The sequence below is a fragment of the Parasteatoda tepidariorum genome, chromosome 5, assembly GCF_043381705.1.
Source record: "Parasteatoda tepidariorum isolate YZ-2023 chromosome 5, CAS_Ptep_4.0, whole genome shotgun sequence".
NCBI classification, from domain to species: Eukaryota; Metazoa; Arthropoda; class Arachnida; order Araneae; family Theridiidae; genus Parasteatoda; species Parasteatoda tepidariorum.
In genome coordinates, this window is record NC_092208.1 from 45518728 (window position 1) to 45535493 (window position 16766).

Consider the following 16766-nt stretch of genomic DNA (forward strand, 5'->3'; position numbering starts at 1 on the left):
ATCAATTGATGTGCAGTGGTCAATGATAAGTCAAATGAAAGGTGCGGATGGCATGTTTAAGTATGAAAAATTGGGAAACATTGTATTGTCAATTCTTCTCATACCACATTCAAATTCAGAATGTGAGAGAATTTTTAGTTTGGTTAGAAAGAACCGTACTGAATCGCGAACAATTATGTCTAATAAAACTTTAGAAAGCCTGCTTATATTAAAAACCAAATTTTCTAAAATCTGTCACGAACAAGTGTTTGAAAAAGATTTTTTAATTAAAGCAAAGAAGGCTACTTCAGCTTCTTTAAATTCAGCATCCTCTTTTGCTGTTGATTTAGAGGAAAACCCTTAAAGAACTATTTTATTTTGCATATAACATTTTTTTAAAAAGTAGCATCATTGTAATAGAATTTGAAATAATTGTAATAGAATTTGAGATGATAAATGGTTGGTTGATTAGATATTTCTGTACATTTTCTAACAAGTGCAATTAAAAAATTTAATGAAAATTTGGTTCTCACTTCATCAACATTCAATCATGTGATAGATTCTATAATTAATATATTTATTATTCATTTGTGGTGTATTGTTACTTATTAAATAATTCGAATGGTCTTAAATTTTTCGTCAAAAAAGTTTTACTGATGGCAGTTTTTTTAAGTTGGCAAGTATGCATAGATTGTTAAAATAGTTCCGTTATTATTTTGTATATCTTCATGTCTTATCGTTCAGTAGACAGTTGGAATAGTTGTGAATATGCATATTAAGAAGTGAATAAGGTATTAGGATTTTTTTTTATCCTCTGTTCAACATCAAAGATCCTTTTTGTTTTTTTTCATTCCAGAAAATTTCTACTTCACTTCCGTTTTTCTTCAGTTTATTATTATTAATTTTTTTTTTAATTTTTAGATGCCGTTTGATATAAGAATTTATTTTGTTAGAATGTCTTAAACTTATTATTTATTTATTTATTTTTCTTCAGTTTACACAGTGTTTAGCTGATTTTTTTTTTTAAATGTTATTTTCAGTGTTGATTTATTTTTTAAGTAACTGCTGAAAAAGATTAAAATCAATAATATTTTTCATTTTAAAGTCTTTATTTTTTATTGTTATGGAGCAACTTTTTGTTAATAATTTTTTTCTATTAATAAGTTTCTTTTTTTGTGTGCATTTTTTACTAATAAGTTCCTTATTGCTCCTTTTCTTCATTTCTGTACTCCTCAATTTTTCACTTTTTTTTACTGAAAAAATATTTTTATAAAATTAATTTACTATTTTTTAGTCACTGGTTTGCCTAAATATTCTTGTTTTCTATATTTGTTAAATAATATCTTAAAAACTCTCTCTCTAAAATAAGTGTTGTAGACTGTTTTACAGCTAAGAATGAGTTTTATAATTGTCTTTTTTTTCTTCTTCTTTCTTAGTGTTACCGCCAACACGGATGAAGAATGGGAATTTTCCAAAGAAAATATTCAACCTTTGCAACATGGACGTAAACCTGATATTTTAAAACTTGCTTTGCGTGAACATCCTGACGATCCCATACAACAGCAACAACAAGCCTTTGAAAATGAACTGCGTACCTATTCTGGTGATGATCCTCTCTCTGTATGGTTTGAATATATCAACTGGATTGAGCAAAACTTTTTAAAAGGTGGTAGAGATGGACATTATGAAGATCTTGTTAAAAAATGTGTAACTATGTTCAAAGATGATAAAAGATACTGTAATGATAAGCGCTTCATTGCTGTATGGTTAAAGTTTGCTAATGTTTCTGGCAAACCTTTTGAAGTGTTTAATTACATGTTCAGTCATAATATTGGCTGCTATACAGCAAGCTTTTATATTGCTTGGTCCTGGAAACTAGAACAGCAAGATAATATTAAAAAAGCTAATCAAGTATTATGTGAAGGTGTAAACAGAAATGCTGATCCTATAGAAAAGCTAAAATCATATTTGTCTGATTTTGAAATAAGAGTTTCACGAAGTATTTCAGAACATTTAACAACTAGACAAAGTCCTGGTGCTGAAAATCACCGTTCAGCTTTTAGCATTTTGAAAACTCATAAAAAAGCTGCTCCTATTCAGAGAACAGGAGAAACAGTAATGCCACCAATCCGATCTGCCATGACCATTGGCCATTCTCAACCGGCACCAAAAAATGAGTGGGAGTCTTGCTCAAAGATGCCATTCAAAATTTTTAGCAACGAAGCACCTGCTCCTTCTCTTCCTGTCCAAAAAATAGGTAGTATGCCTTTTATTTTTCATGTAAATTCTGCAAAAGAAAATGAACTAAAGCCTAGTAAATGGAATAAAGTTAAAGTTAAGCAGACAGTGCCTATTACCCAGTCATCTTCAAGCAAAAATTTAAATTTTGATTTTCATCATGATGAAGCACCTCAACCCATTAGCACACCTAGACCAATACCAAAAGTTTCAAATGTCTTGCGTTCGCACCACCATTCTAAAAGTCCTCAAATGGCTTTGTTTGAACCTCTAGATCCAATGAAACAGCCTATGTATGATAGAAATAAAGTGTATGGCGGAGCAGAGGAGTTTTCACTGGAGGAAATTAGAGCTGCTGCCTGGTTAAAAAAGCACAATTTATTTGAATCAGAAGGAAACTGTTGTAATTCAGCTAAAAACTCTCATGACTCTGCAGTTAAAAAGGATTTGGGATTTGCTATTTATTCTGATGAAAATAAGCAAGCGACTCCTTCAGGAAAACAAATCAATCAAGTTGAAAGTCCTGAAAGAGTTTTGTTTTCTCCGGTAAATACCATGAAACGTCCCATTTATGATCGAGATATATTTTATAAAGGTAAGGAAGAGTTATCTTTTGAAGAAATTAAAGCAAATGCATGGTTTACATCTAATAATAAACTGATTGAAAAAAATCAAGAGGAACAAAAAATTTTTCAACAAAGTACATGTCTGAACAAAGCTGATGAAAGTGAATGTCAGAATCATAATTTGTTCAATAATTCTAAAAATCCTTCATCTTCAATATACACTGAATCTAAAGAAGTAACTGAAAACAAAGAATTCCTGAATAGCGACTTGCTTTCATCCCAGTTTCAGCAGAACACTCAAAACATCTTTAACTTTGAAAATCAAAATGTAAAAGTTAAAAGTGAACTTGATTTTTCCTGCCCTGATTCACTTAATAATTCAAATTTAAAAACTATTCATAGTCAATATGATAGCATGAATCAACAGTTTGAAAAGATGCCATCAGAAGGTCTCTCAACACAAAATCTCACAGAAAATTTGCAAGGAAAATGCTCTAACTCAACGAGTTATCGTGAAGCTGCAAACATGCTTGAAGAACTTTATAATGGAACAATTGCTAACCCTATTGATGCTATTTTAAAGAATGAATATCTTTTGGCCACTGAAGCCAACAATTCTTCCATTAATTGCAATCAACTAAATACTGGTACAAATCAAATGAAGTTACCTTTTACATTATTTCAGGACCCTACTGAAAATAATTTTGCACAAAATGTTAACCTGGTGGATTCTAATCCTAAAATGAATGCAAATGAAGGAAAATCACCTTTGAAGTTCTTTCAGGTAGATGGTAATTTCATGCAAAACAATGATAATATGGAAGTATTAAAGGAAAATTTGCCCATTAAATCGAATCTACCTTTTATCTTTTATGAAGATCCTATAGAGAACATTTTGAAAAATCCAGTTCCTGAAATTGAATCTGAGATGATGAATGATGAAAATGCTGAAAATATACCTCCTAAAGATTATATTCAAAACTCAACAGAAAGGGAAAAGAGTGGAATACTAACACCTGCTCAAAATGTAACGTTTATTCCGCTGGAGCTTCAAGAGACTGAGGAGATAGACATAGATCCAGAAGATATTCAGGAGATTGACTTAGATCCAGCAGATATTCAACTTAATAAATGTTCACTGCAGAATGAAACTTTATTTCCTCCTTGTAATACTGAACAATTTATTTCAGCACCATTTATATCATCAACTCCTTTCACGTCAGCTAAAAACAATAAAAAACCTAAAGTACAAATTTCAGAAGACACCTACAACTATAGGTGCCTTATAAGCAATACTAAGGAAGAACATCTTGCGTCTGCTTCTCAAGGTGTGGTAGATCCTGCTACTGAAAAACAATTTTATCGTCCTGAAAAAATAAATGTTGTGACCAGACCAATCAACAACTTGAGTATGATTATGGAATCGAGTAAGGAAAGTTATAAATCTTCTGCTTCGTCTGGCAGCTCAGCCAGTGCTACAAGGTTAAGTCAGTTTGATCAGTGTCATAGCTATGAAAAAAGCAACATCACCCATAAAGAGTACTCCAGGGTAGATACATTTAAGGAACCTAAACCTGTGACTAGTGAACATAGTATTACAAATATTAAAAAGTCAGTTCAAGTTTCTGAAGCTAACGTTGAAAAACTGAAATTAGCATTGTATGAAAATGTCGACGATCCTTTTGATAATCAATTAACAGAAAAGCTATTGCAATCTTTAAAGCAACCACCTAATTATCATAGAATAGTGGATATTTCTGAAAAAAAGTTCAAATTCTTGAAAGTAGGTGATGTATTTGAAGTAAAACAAGAAAAATTCACAGTTGAAAGCATGGTTGCTGAAGGTGCATATGGTAAAGTCTTTGTTGCAGACAAAGAACCTTCACTGCATGGTTTTCATCATTCATTTCCCTCTAAAGTAGCACTTAAGGCTTGTAAGCATAGTAATGAATGGGAATTGTACATTTGTTTCATATTGCAGGAAAGATTACTTCACATGAATTTGATTCCTGATGTCAGACTTTCAGCTATGGATATTCTTGCTGCAAAGAAGTTCAGTGATGGTATGATTTTGGTGACTGAATACTTTCCTCAAGGAACTTTATTAGATTTAGTAAATTCCTTCAAGAAAGATAATAAGTTAGTCCCAGAACCCTTGGCTCTATATTTAACATTGGAATTGCTACTAATTATGCTTAAAATCCATGAATGCAAAATTGTTCACACTGATATCAAGCCCGATAATATTCTAGTTCGCAGTATTTCTGACAATTTTGAATTGGAAAGCATTGATAAAGGAACAAGTCTTCTTCAATTCATAGATTTTGGTCGCAGCATTGATCTAACTTTTTTTGAAAGTGGCGTATGTTTCACTACTCCTGTGAGGAATAGATGCTATGAGATTCTTGAAAACAAACCATGGGTTTTTCAACTCGATTGGTGTGGCATACTAGATTGCATTCATACTTTAGTGTTTCAAGATTATATGAAAGTAAAGAAAAATGAAAGTGGGAGATGGTGCATAGAAAAAAGATTTAAAAGGTATCAGGCACATGATATATGGTCTCCTCTTTTTGATGAACTTTTGAATATACCAGCCTGCTATGAAGAACCAAACATATCAGAACATGTAGCTCGTATCAAAGCCAAACTACTTCAAGCTCCAGAAAATATTAAAACTATTTTGAAAAACCTTAGAAGTAAACATCAAAAATAACTTTTCTTTTTTTTCCTTCTCTTCTGATTTTTATGGATTACGACCGAACTTTAAAATCATCTCTAAACTATTGCATTTATTATGAAATAAGAATTTATTAGTTTTTTGTAGTGTACTACCTATGCATATTGTGCATATAGGTATAACAGAGAACAAGTGTTACAGTTCTAAGTGTAACAGTGTATTTTAAAATCCATATAATTTATGTACCTTTTTTAATATTGCATCTTTATGTTTATATCTATCACTAATTTTTTAAGTTATTTTCTGTATTGAATATGTGTTCCTGTTTTAAAATAATAAAATCATTTTATATTAGTTGTATTTAACTATCTTTTCAATTATAAATTTTTTCATATGAATGATAACACAATTTTTTTCTAAAGACATATTTAAGCTAATGTCGCTGAATTAAAGTGTATCAGAAGATATATAAGTTTTGCACATGCGAAGCCAGCTAACAAAGCATGATGCCGAAATATCTTCCTATAGAATTTATCATTTGGTCCTATGAAAGAGCCTCTTCATTCCCGTTCCGAAATCCAAACATTATCTTCCAAAATTTAAACATCTAAGTAGAAATTATGCTTCTCCTAATGATAAAGTGCCAGAGCAATCCTAATCCAAACTTGGAATATGCAGTTTGTGTGTCTGAAAAAAAAATTCTCAGCATCTATGGAATGCTAGACCAGTCTTAGATACACATGCAAACATTATTTAATCACAGAAATTATTTGCGAAGTGAACTTCAAAAATAGAGAAATATTTCTATTTTCTTATTTTACAATTTTATTATTTTCTCTTATTTCTAATTTTTAGAAATAAGTAAAATAATTAAACTTAGAGTTAGTTTTTGTAATTGGTCATTTATTTTTTTTGACTTGTTTCATAAAAGTAAAATTCCTAGTAGAATAGGGGTGCACAACCTTTTTAGAAGAAGGGCCACTTGCACAGCTGGTTGATTGACAAAGGGCCGCATGCATATTTATTCATGTTGATGGCAAATATGATAATTTTTATCTTAAAATTGCTAAACACTAAATATTTTTCTTTGTAACTTATTTTTCAGAAAATGAAATACTTTTAATTCTAAGAATTAATTTTAAAAAATGAAAAAACTGTTTTTTTTAGCCATTTTATTGATTTATTAATATATATATATTGGGAAAAGAGATAAAAAAAACTACTGCATACTTTAATTAGTAATATAAATTTGAACTAAATATTTTAATTAAAGAAAATTCATAGGGTTTAAGAAAAAATCCAAAAGTTAAAACAAAACTATTATAGATAGTACATATTAAGATTCAATATTTATTTGGTATTATATATCTTATTACTTTTTCTTGAATTATTAGATATGTAGATGCGTGTTTTTGTTTTTCATGTTACAATAACATGGTATTAAAATAACTAATACTACGTACAAATACATGGTGCTAACAGCCAAAAAACAATGGAATAATATGCAAAAATAAATAATATCAAAAGTGCAATTTAATTGTGCAATTAAAAACTCTGATTTCATAATAACAGTTAAAACAACGGGAAAAAATTGCTTACATTTACAATTATTAAGGTGCTTCCTTAAATAATTATCTAAATGCGTAATTTAAAATTCCTAATAATAAAATCCAATTTTAAAACCATGTGGGAATGCACTACAAAAGCTATGAAAAATTGAGTGGATTTACGATTAAATCGGCAAAGACAAAGCACTTCAGAAAGTGATTATTTAAATGTGGGATTTTAAACTAGTGAGCCTTAACAAAATCATTGTGAAAATACAAGAATTTCAAAATCGCTTGCAAAAATAAAGCACGTCAAAAAGTGATTAATTAAATGCGCATTTTATAGCTTGTGATTCGTAATATTGTAATAAATATATCGGGATTTTAAAAACAACAAGGAAATTGGTAGTTGTCAAAAAAAAAAAAAAACTTTTTATAGCTTGTGATTCGTAATATTGTAATAAATATATCGGGATTTTAAAAACAACAAGGAAATAGGTAGTTGTCAAAAAAAAACTCTAGTAATATATTATAATAAAATCGGCAAAAATTATTACTCTAATTTGAAATTTGTGCATATTAAAAATATTGGGATTTTTAAAACCATACAGAATTTCATAGCAATTTGTAAATTAGTTTCNCACTAGTTATATATTATAATAAAATCGGCAAAAATAATTCCGAGTCAAAAATTATTACTCCAATTTGAAATTTGTGCATATTAAAAATATTGGGATTTTTAAAACCATACAGAATTTCATAGCAATTTGTAAATTAGTTTCATTCTGAAAATTATTGTATAATTTTATATAATTCATGATATGGATATTTCATGGAGTTTTTGATCCTGTTCCCGTAATGGTTCGTTTTTAGGTTTCTTAATATTTTATTATGCATTCATTATTTTTCTTCGCATTTAAATTTAAATTTTTCTAATTGCCTTTTCTTATTTGATTTTCCATTATGGGGCCTCGGGGCACTGTCAGTTTTTGGTTTCAACACTGACAACAGAAAGGCTCATGTGTGTTAGCACGCAGTGTGTCCCCTGATGAAGTGCTGTCCTGCCAACACACATCTTAAATTTTTATAATTTTTGTTTTCTGCTAGAATTGTTTTTCTGACTTTATAATTTTAAAACATAGTTATTAACTAATAAATTTTAAATCATCGATAATAAAATACAGGGTTGCTTTTCTCCCTGACTATAAGCATTTGAAAATAATTTTCTTCCATTTAAGTGTGACATCATTTATAATTTGAAACAATAAGGTTAATTTTTTATCGCTTAGCAATTTTATTAATAATATCTTCCTATCTGCCATTTTCTGTGTCAAAACAGTAAAATAATAGCTGTCATAAAAAATATGACATGCACAATCTGTAAAATTTCTGAGCCTGCATGCTGAAAGGTTAAAAAGAAGTTAGTTTTAATTCTAAAAAAATAAGCTAATTTCTTGTAATTGATAAGCAGGAAGATTTCTGAAACTAACTCAAAATAACAAAATTTTGACTATAGCCCAGTTGAGGCTCACAAGAAAAAAATGAGTATTGGCGATCGAAATGGACAGCAGATGGCGTACAGCAGAATTCTCTACCTATGGCAACACTTCACATGCTTTCCCCATTAGCGTGTGGAGAGTCATAGAGGAAGGAAGTACATTAGATTCTCTCTTGATTTTCATATAGATTAAAATCTTTTAAGTTGGAAAACTATATGGAACTGAAAACTACATTAAACATAGTTCTAAAGGAAAGTATGGAAATTTTAAAAAAAATAATTTTTTATTACATAAAAAGGGAAAATATCACAGTACATTCCTATACAACTGCAAAGAGGAGGAGAGGGCAGGGTTCGTTGATATATATCCGATATTTATTTTGAAATAAATATGATATTTTCAGCAAAATTTCTACAAATATCTCCCACATTATTTCAAGATTTCTCTTAATAACTACTCAACCTCATGCTACCATTCACACTATCTTTACTTCCTACAAAAATCTTGTTTTAGATTGCACCTGTTTTCACTTACCCTCTACCTACCTAGAAAAATTCATTCTTAGACTGAACCTGTTCTCATTCCCCCACTTTTAAAGAAGGAAATAAACCCCTCCTATGATGAGTAAGTGGTCAAGGTAGATAAGCAAGTTGTCAAACTGGATCTAACCAATCTTATTAGTTAAGTGTAGAGTTATAGTTGCCAGTATTTGGGAAATTTTACTGTGTGCAAAGGTATTTTTTAGATATTATTCAACCTTTTCTTGTAACTTTCTTTAAATAATTTTGTCATAAATTTTTGAACTAAAGAAGATTTAAAAATGAATCATGCCAAGGATAAAAGATTCTATGTGGAACCACTTTTTGTGCAAAACAAAAGATGGAAATAGCAGCAAATGGGCAGTTTGTAAGGTGTGCCAAAAAGAAATGCAAGGAATTCCTTAACGACACGTCAGAGCAGTCTCACACTGCAGATTATCTTCGCACTCTAGCAAAACAAGCCATCTCTGATTGCAAAGAAAAGTTCAACGTAAACATACGAAGCTTTGTGACAGACAGTGCTAGTAACATGAAAAAAATGAGAGAAGAGCTAGATAAAACTGAGAATTATGATATTATATATTATGGTTGTTCCACTCATATCTTAAATCTTTTAGCCAAAGATATAAATTTTCCTGGTGTTACGAAAAATGTTATTAAAGTGATAAAATATTTTAAGTACACTCATTTGCCAAATNTATATATTATGGTTGTTCCACTCATATCTTAAATCTTTTAGCCAAAGATATAAATTTTCCTGGTGTTGAAGTGATAAAATATTTTAAGTACACTCATTTGCCAAATGCTTGGTACAGAAAAAATGGAGGGAAAATGCTAGTTGTTCCTCAGGCAGTCAGGTGGAACACTATGTTCGATTCTTTAAAGACCTTTTTAGAAAACAAAGGAAAATTGGTGCAAGTTTGCCAAGACAACAAACTTAAAATTGATAAAAACATCTTCAATTTAGTAAATGATGTAAATTTAATGGTAAATTGCTCGGATTATATAAGCATTTTAGAACCGATTGCAAATGCTTTAAGGCCTGTTTAGACGATCCAATTTCTTGAATCTGAGAAATTGGACGGATTTCTCTGTCCAAGAAATTGGATGATTCGTTGACACTATCCAAGTTCTTGAATGTCGCTGATTCGTTGAAAGAAAAACTTGCGCATGCGCATTGTTCATATTTGTTGAAAAATAGGAGCCAGCTTACTAAGTATAATATATTGAAGACATCTATTACTACTCAAAAATTCACTTCATGGAAAAGGTACAACTATATTTATTGAATATAAATCTTTAAATATAAAGTAAGAAAAACTACATTCAAATAAACTAAACATAACTCTTTAACATCACATAGCTCTTTCTAAACATAACATAAGAGAAGAAACATCCTCTAACCAAAGCAAAGATATAACTAACTAAAACCAGAAACACCCACTTCCTTCTAGCTGAGATAACAGGAAGTGACCCAACTTCCCCTAGGAAGTGACCCAACTTCCCACAGGAAGTGACACAGCCAAGAGGAAAATACTGTTTACATTTCTATTTGTTTACATTTTCCCCAACATTCGGCCCCCTTTTCCTTTTGCTGTGCTAAAAAGTTACACTTATTTGTAACNGGAAAAAAAGACGTGATGAAAGAGTTCTCAGAAAGAGAAGTAATGGCTTTAACCCCTGCTCATTTAGCTGCTAATATGTTAGACCACAGATATTGTGGAAAAAAACTAAATGACGAGCAAACGCAAAGAGCTTTTAATTTCCTACGCTCTGTTGACAAAGATATTTTACCTATGGCTATGAATTTTTTGGCCAAAAAGAGCCCTTTTTCAGGCTTCAAGTTCGAAGATGACTTTCTCAATGTGGAACCCACAGTTTGGTGGGAAACTATCAAGTTAGAGGAACCATTAAAAGTCAGAATAACAAATCTTCTTGAACAACTACTAACTGCCTCTCCTTCCACAGCTGGGTTAGAGAGAATATTCTCTAGCTTTGGATTTATTCAGTCCAAGTTGCAGAATAGATTAGGGACTGAAAAGGCAAAAAAACTTACTTTTATGTTCAAATATTTTAACAAGAAATAAAGAAAAAATGCGTTTCAAAACTTAGTAAAAGTAAAATAAAAATGTCTTGTATTTTGGTGATGGCAAAAGATTTTGTTTCAGAGAACCTTTCTCATTTTAAAAAAAATTTCTAACGTTTTATTTTATAAAAATTATAAATTTATTAATTACAATTAACATTAGGAATTTAGAATTTATATAAAATGCATTATTTTATGTTTTAAATTTGTATATAATGTCTGAAAAACAATTCTCAACAAAAAAGTTAATTTCTATTGAAGATACTAAATATAAAACTAAAATTTGAATATATATCAAAATATTGGATATTTTTGAAAATATCATGATATTTACGATCCCTATGAGAGGGAAGGGCCAAAGGCATGAAATCGGTCTCTCCCCAGATGGTGTATTCAAGTGTTGCGATTGCCAATATAGAAAAGGTCACCAACCTCCATCTAAGCCATTATATATTTATAATTTAGTCCAAAAGCAAAAACTGGGCATTTTCATTTGACATGAAAAGTGAATTTTATAATAATGAAATATTTGCTCACTAGTTTCTAACATTATTGTCTCAATTTTATGCCTTTTTTAAAATCTTATATAACAATTATTTTAAACTCAGAAATAAAAAATATAGTTTTCTTAGTCTGAGAGATGAATATTTTTAAATGCAAAAAACTGAACTTATTTTACAATACAAAATTTATTGTTAACACTACAATTTTAAAATGGATACCATTTTAATACCACCTATTCAATGCATAACAATTTTCTTTTGATTTGAGAGTAGCTAACATAGATGTGGATTAATCAAAATTTATGACCACCGATAATGAGCATAAGCCTTGTTATTCTCACAAAGTTTGTGCAAATCATGTTTTCTTTTAACAACTCTGCCCTCATTATAAAAAGCATCTAGAAGCTCTTTAGTCATTTGTTCCACAAAATGAGTTGGTCCTTCTTTGTCTCTACCTGCCGCTATAAGCCATTTCATTGCCATATATTTAGAATGTTTGGTAGACACAGGGACAGGTACTTGATAAGTAATACCACCCTTTTTTACTGGTGTAACTGTTAAAACTGGCTTGCAATTGTGAATAGCGGAATAAAATATTTTCTTTGGATCTAACTCAATGCTAGATCTTTCTTCCTCGGTAGCGGCATGATATTTCCCCAGTTGTATGCGTTTAATTCTGGCAAAAACTTCGTACATCAAGTTCCGAGCGAGAGATCTTTGACTCCACTTCATAAGTAGACTTGTAAAGTAGTTGAATTCTGGATCATCATACAATGAATTGGTCATAGTTGATGGAGCTGGCTTAACAGGCATAACTTTCAGGGCATCCAACTTACCTTCCTCTTCCAGCTGATCTAAATACTCACGATTAGGAATGGGATCGAGATGAGTAGAAGGATATAGTACACTTCGAACGTTCGACATTATTGGGCACCAAATATTATGAAATCTGATTTCTTTTCTCATAAAGATACGAAGAGAAGCCATACTGCTGAAAGTGTATAATATATTGAAAACCTTTAGCCTGAAAGATCGACTATGAACACTTAGCGATGATATTTGTTTAGTATTGAGTATAGTTAAGTGCGGCGAGATATTTGTTTACTTGAGAACGATTACATTTGTTTATTTTTGCCCGACATTTGAATGATTTGAAAAATTTTTTTATTTGAGGAACCGTGGTTTAAGTAACGGATCTAGTTCAGCTTTGAAAGAATGCTCACTCGCGCGTATATCACACTAGCGATTGCATTTCAGTTGCCGGATGACGCTATTGGTCCCAGCAGAATTAAATTTTTTCAAAATATTAGGCAAAAAAACACATTTACAGGGGGTGGACAAAATATCGCGATCGCAACGAACTATAGGGGGCGTTGTTGTATGAGACGCATACCTGCGATTTCTATATGAACCGTCATTCAGTTACTCTGGAGACGTCGTTAATGTAGCGTGTAGCATTGCAACGTTCCTTCTTTAATGTGGCTTATTAAATTTAAAAAAGAAAAATGCTTGATCTTCTTTCTTGTACAACCGAAAACAAAATGGTATCTCTTTTTATTAGAGAAGGAATATCCAAAACACATCGGAAAAATATTTGTACATTAACAGAAAAAAATANTGCAGACTTTGTTTCGAATTACGAAATCAGACGCAAAAACGAATTTTCTGAGAAATCGGCTGAATAGTTCCTGCGAAATCAAATTTTAAACATGCGACTTTCTTAAAATTTGATTTTTCAGAAATTATTTGACTGATTTCGTTCAAACTTTGCATTTTGCATGAAAAGTTAGATACTTTAAAATGACGGAAAATTTTTTACACCTCACAAATAAAATTTTTAGTAAATAGAATAATAAAAAATAATAAATACTTATAAAATGTATTTTTAGCATGGAGTTATTTTTGGATAAATGAATTTTATAATTGTGTGCAAAATTGTTTCACTCCTCTTGAAAAATTCTCGCGATTTAGCGAAATACGCAAAAGGGAAAAATTAACATTAAGAGGTCACTCTCCTGACAGCTATTTTGGCCATATTCGACAGATTCTCGCTACCATGGATATTTTGGGAGACAAAAATCTGAATTCGTCTACAAAAAGGTATGTTTATGCAGAGAAAGTACGTTTTTGTGTCTAATTCCGTAACTAAAAACATCGTCTGCACTGATGAATTAACGTGCTTTTTAGCATACAAACCAATAAGGTTGACTAGAGCGTAAAGATCCGATCATTAGATTAAAAGTTATTCAGGGTGGTCGTTTTATTTTCTTTGCGCACTGAACAAGGTAATTCTACATTGCATTTACAAAATAAAGGGGGCAATATTACCCGTGCAAATGAGTAATAACTCCCATAACACATAGGGCCAAAAGCTACTCCGAAAAGAGTAATATTAAATTTAAACAAGGAGTTATAATAGTAAATGTAATGAATGAATGTAAATTAATTATTCCAAAAATTTCAAAGTCTGATTTATTGGTTTGAGTAAAACTAACAATTGATCAAAGTGATTGCTAAGCATATTGTAGCCCAGTAACTAGATCCTACTGTTGTGCTATTTTTTTCTGTGGCGGTGCTTTGTCTCGTCCAGAGGCATCTCATACATTCAAGGTTTCGCATGCCCTAAGAAGAAAGTATCCAGAGTGTTAAAGTCCGGTGAGCGAGGAAGCCAAGCAGTCACGTGTGTACTTTTCCTACCTTTCACATTGGAATACAACTATATTCCATTGTAAATATTGCTCTTTTTAATGGGTTCTATTAATGTTTCCATGCACAATGAAAAAAATCTATTTACAGCCAACTTATATAGTATGTAATAATAGCAAATAAGCATTATTTAAATAAGTTTAAATAATGCTTATTTTGTTTTAATAAGTTATTTGTTTTGTAAAGAACAGAAAATGTATTCTCAAATTATATAACAGAAACTATTTAAATTTTAATTTCCCTGTGTCGACAAATTGATTTTAAGACAACCTAATGTTACAAAATCGCATAGATATTTCCAAAGGACATTTGCTACAAATAATAATTACCATTTTATTCTTTACTTATTTCTTTTCTTAGATAGCTAATATAATAAATATGTTGTCTTGTCGTCCATCAAAGCCACCACAGTTGGTTACACACCCACTAAATTGTTTATTGTCAAAGGTAGGGAAAATATAAATTTTCACACTCACAGGAAAGCCCTACAGCTCCAACACTATAATTAACATCGTCCATTCGCCCAAACTATCAGCTTCGATTGGAAAAGGGGGATACAAGAGGGGTTGAGAGGGGGCAGAACTCAGTGTACCCGGTTGTTTTCACATTCCGGTAATTAGTGCCGATAGATGAATAGCACCCCTGTTCCGAATGCCGCCCTAAACAACGACATTAACAAGCATTAGTTGTCAGAGTTGAGAGGGAAAGTAACAGGGGTAGAAATCCCGCTTTTTCCGGTCAGTGATAAAATCAGGAGTACGTCGATGATACGGGAAAAGGCGAGTGTAATTATCTCCGCTGTTAACGATTTGTGAGGGAAGTATTCAGGTGTGATCCCTAACACTCAAGGGAAAATAGATAGAAATAGACCTTATTTGTTTTCGTAAAAGCATTGATAAATAGCATGATTATTCCCCAGAAGGGATTTTTAGCTGCAAGTCCAACATGTAATTAATGACAAATAGCTTCCAAGGACAAGAGTTTTAATGGACAAAAGGAAATACTAATAAATAGTCCTTTATTTTCGCATTTTTTTTCTCGAAATTCTAAAAGATATTAGCGCATCAGTGCTTTTCGATATTTAAAAATACATGGGCTATTTTAAATCTGCTTATTTTATCAAAATATTATCCAAAAATGTATATTAGTTAAGTTAAAAACATTTATGCTGCATATTACAGAAAAAAAATACCTGGAGTTAGTTGGGAGAATAGCATGCAAGATATTAGGGACCGAGGGTGTGCGGTATTGGTCCTCGTTAAACTGTGCTACCGTAAAGTGCTCAACTTCGCGTGCAGGTCGTCGGGCTACCGAAGTTGAGGCGCCACCCCCTCTGCAGAGGATCAAAATTGTGATGGCATGTCTTCGGATCATCCTCCGGGATGTTTCCCAGACCGTCGCCAATAGCCCATTGTGCAGCTCTAGTGCGACGTAAATTAACAACAATCAATGACGTTTTAAGCTTTGAGTGAAATAGTGTTTTTGAACACCCAACGCCAAAAAATGTAGCAATAAATTTGTAGCTTGCAGAAATTATTTTTGTTATTAAATGCAATAATTGCATAAAATTTCATAAGTCTAGATTAATTTTTACGGAGATATGAAAATTTTTATAATTTTTTTTTGTCTTATATTTCTTTGCTAAAACTTCTTTTTTGTTAAAAATATTCAATAAAATGTAAAAAATTTAAAATTAATTAAATTGTTTTTATTTTTGAAAAAAAATTTGTTGAAAACTTTGCAATATATGAGTAATTAAAGTAGTTCGTTCATACTGCGCATGCGTAGAAAATTTTTTTTCCTTCCTAATTTTGTAGTGAATGATATTTAGCAGTTAATGAAAAAAGTCCGATTTGAATATCTTAAATATCAATGAAGTTTCAAGAAATTTAAAAGTTGTTTCTGCACTTGAAACTAAAAAAAACCATATGGTAAAATACAATATTTGAGTGAAACCGGTCAAAAAGTTTCTGAGAAATAAAATTCGATTTATCAAGAGCTATTCAACCGATTTCGCTCACATCTTGCATTTTACCATGTAAAATTACATTCTTTGAAATGATGCAAAAAATTATTTACCTTACAATTCAAAGTTTATTCGACCATTCTTAAATAAAATGATAAATATTCACTAAAAGTTATTTTTCGCATAGATTTACCTTTGGATAAACAAATTCTATAATTGAGTGTAAATTTTTTTTAATTAGCTTAAAAAGTTCTCGAGATATATTGAAATACACAAAAAGTAACATAAACATTAAGGAGTCCAAACTTGGAACTGCATCTCCCTGATTGCGACTACCCTCTATATTTTGGAGGTCAGAAATCAATTCGTCGAAAAAAAGGTATGTTTATTCAGAAAAAGTACTTTTTTTGTGTCTGATTTTCTAACTTAAAATAGCTTCTGCACTTATTAATTCGCA

General features: G+C 30.9%; 2 protein-coding genes across 2 annotated transcripts in view; one reads left to right on the forward strand and one right to left on the reverse strand.

Moving 5' to 3' along the window:
• The window catches only part of LOC107450241 (mitotic checkpoint serine/threonine-protein kinase BUB1), a 12818-nt gene extending 6995 nt beyond the window's left edge, over positions 1-5823 (forward strand). The window contains exon 2 of the mRNA XM_016065996.3: positions 1416-5823. Coding sequence (XP_015921482.2) covers positions 1416-5499 — 4084 coding nt within the window. The 3' untranslated portion in view covers positions 5500-5823. The remainder of the gene's footprint in view (positions 1-1415) is intronic.
• A 5981-nt stretch (positions 5824-11804) lies between these two features.
• On the reverse strand, positions 11805-12849 carry LOC107450249 (mitochondrial ribosomal protein S7). Its single transcript, XM_016066009.2, has one exon. It carries the CDS (start codon positions 12622-12624, stop codon positions 11938-11940), a length of 687 nt encoding a protein of 228 aa, XP_015921495.1. The 5' UTR covers positions 12625-12849; the 3' UTR covers positions 11805-11937.
• Positions 12850-16766: the final 3917 nt, after the last annotated feature.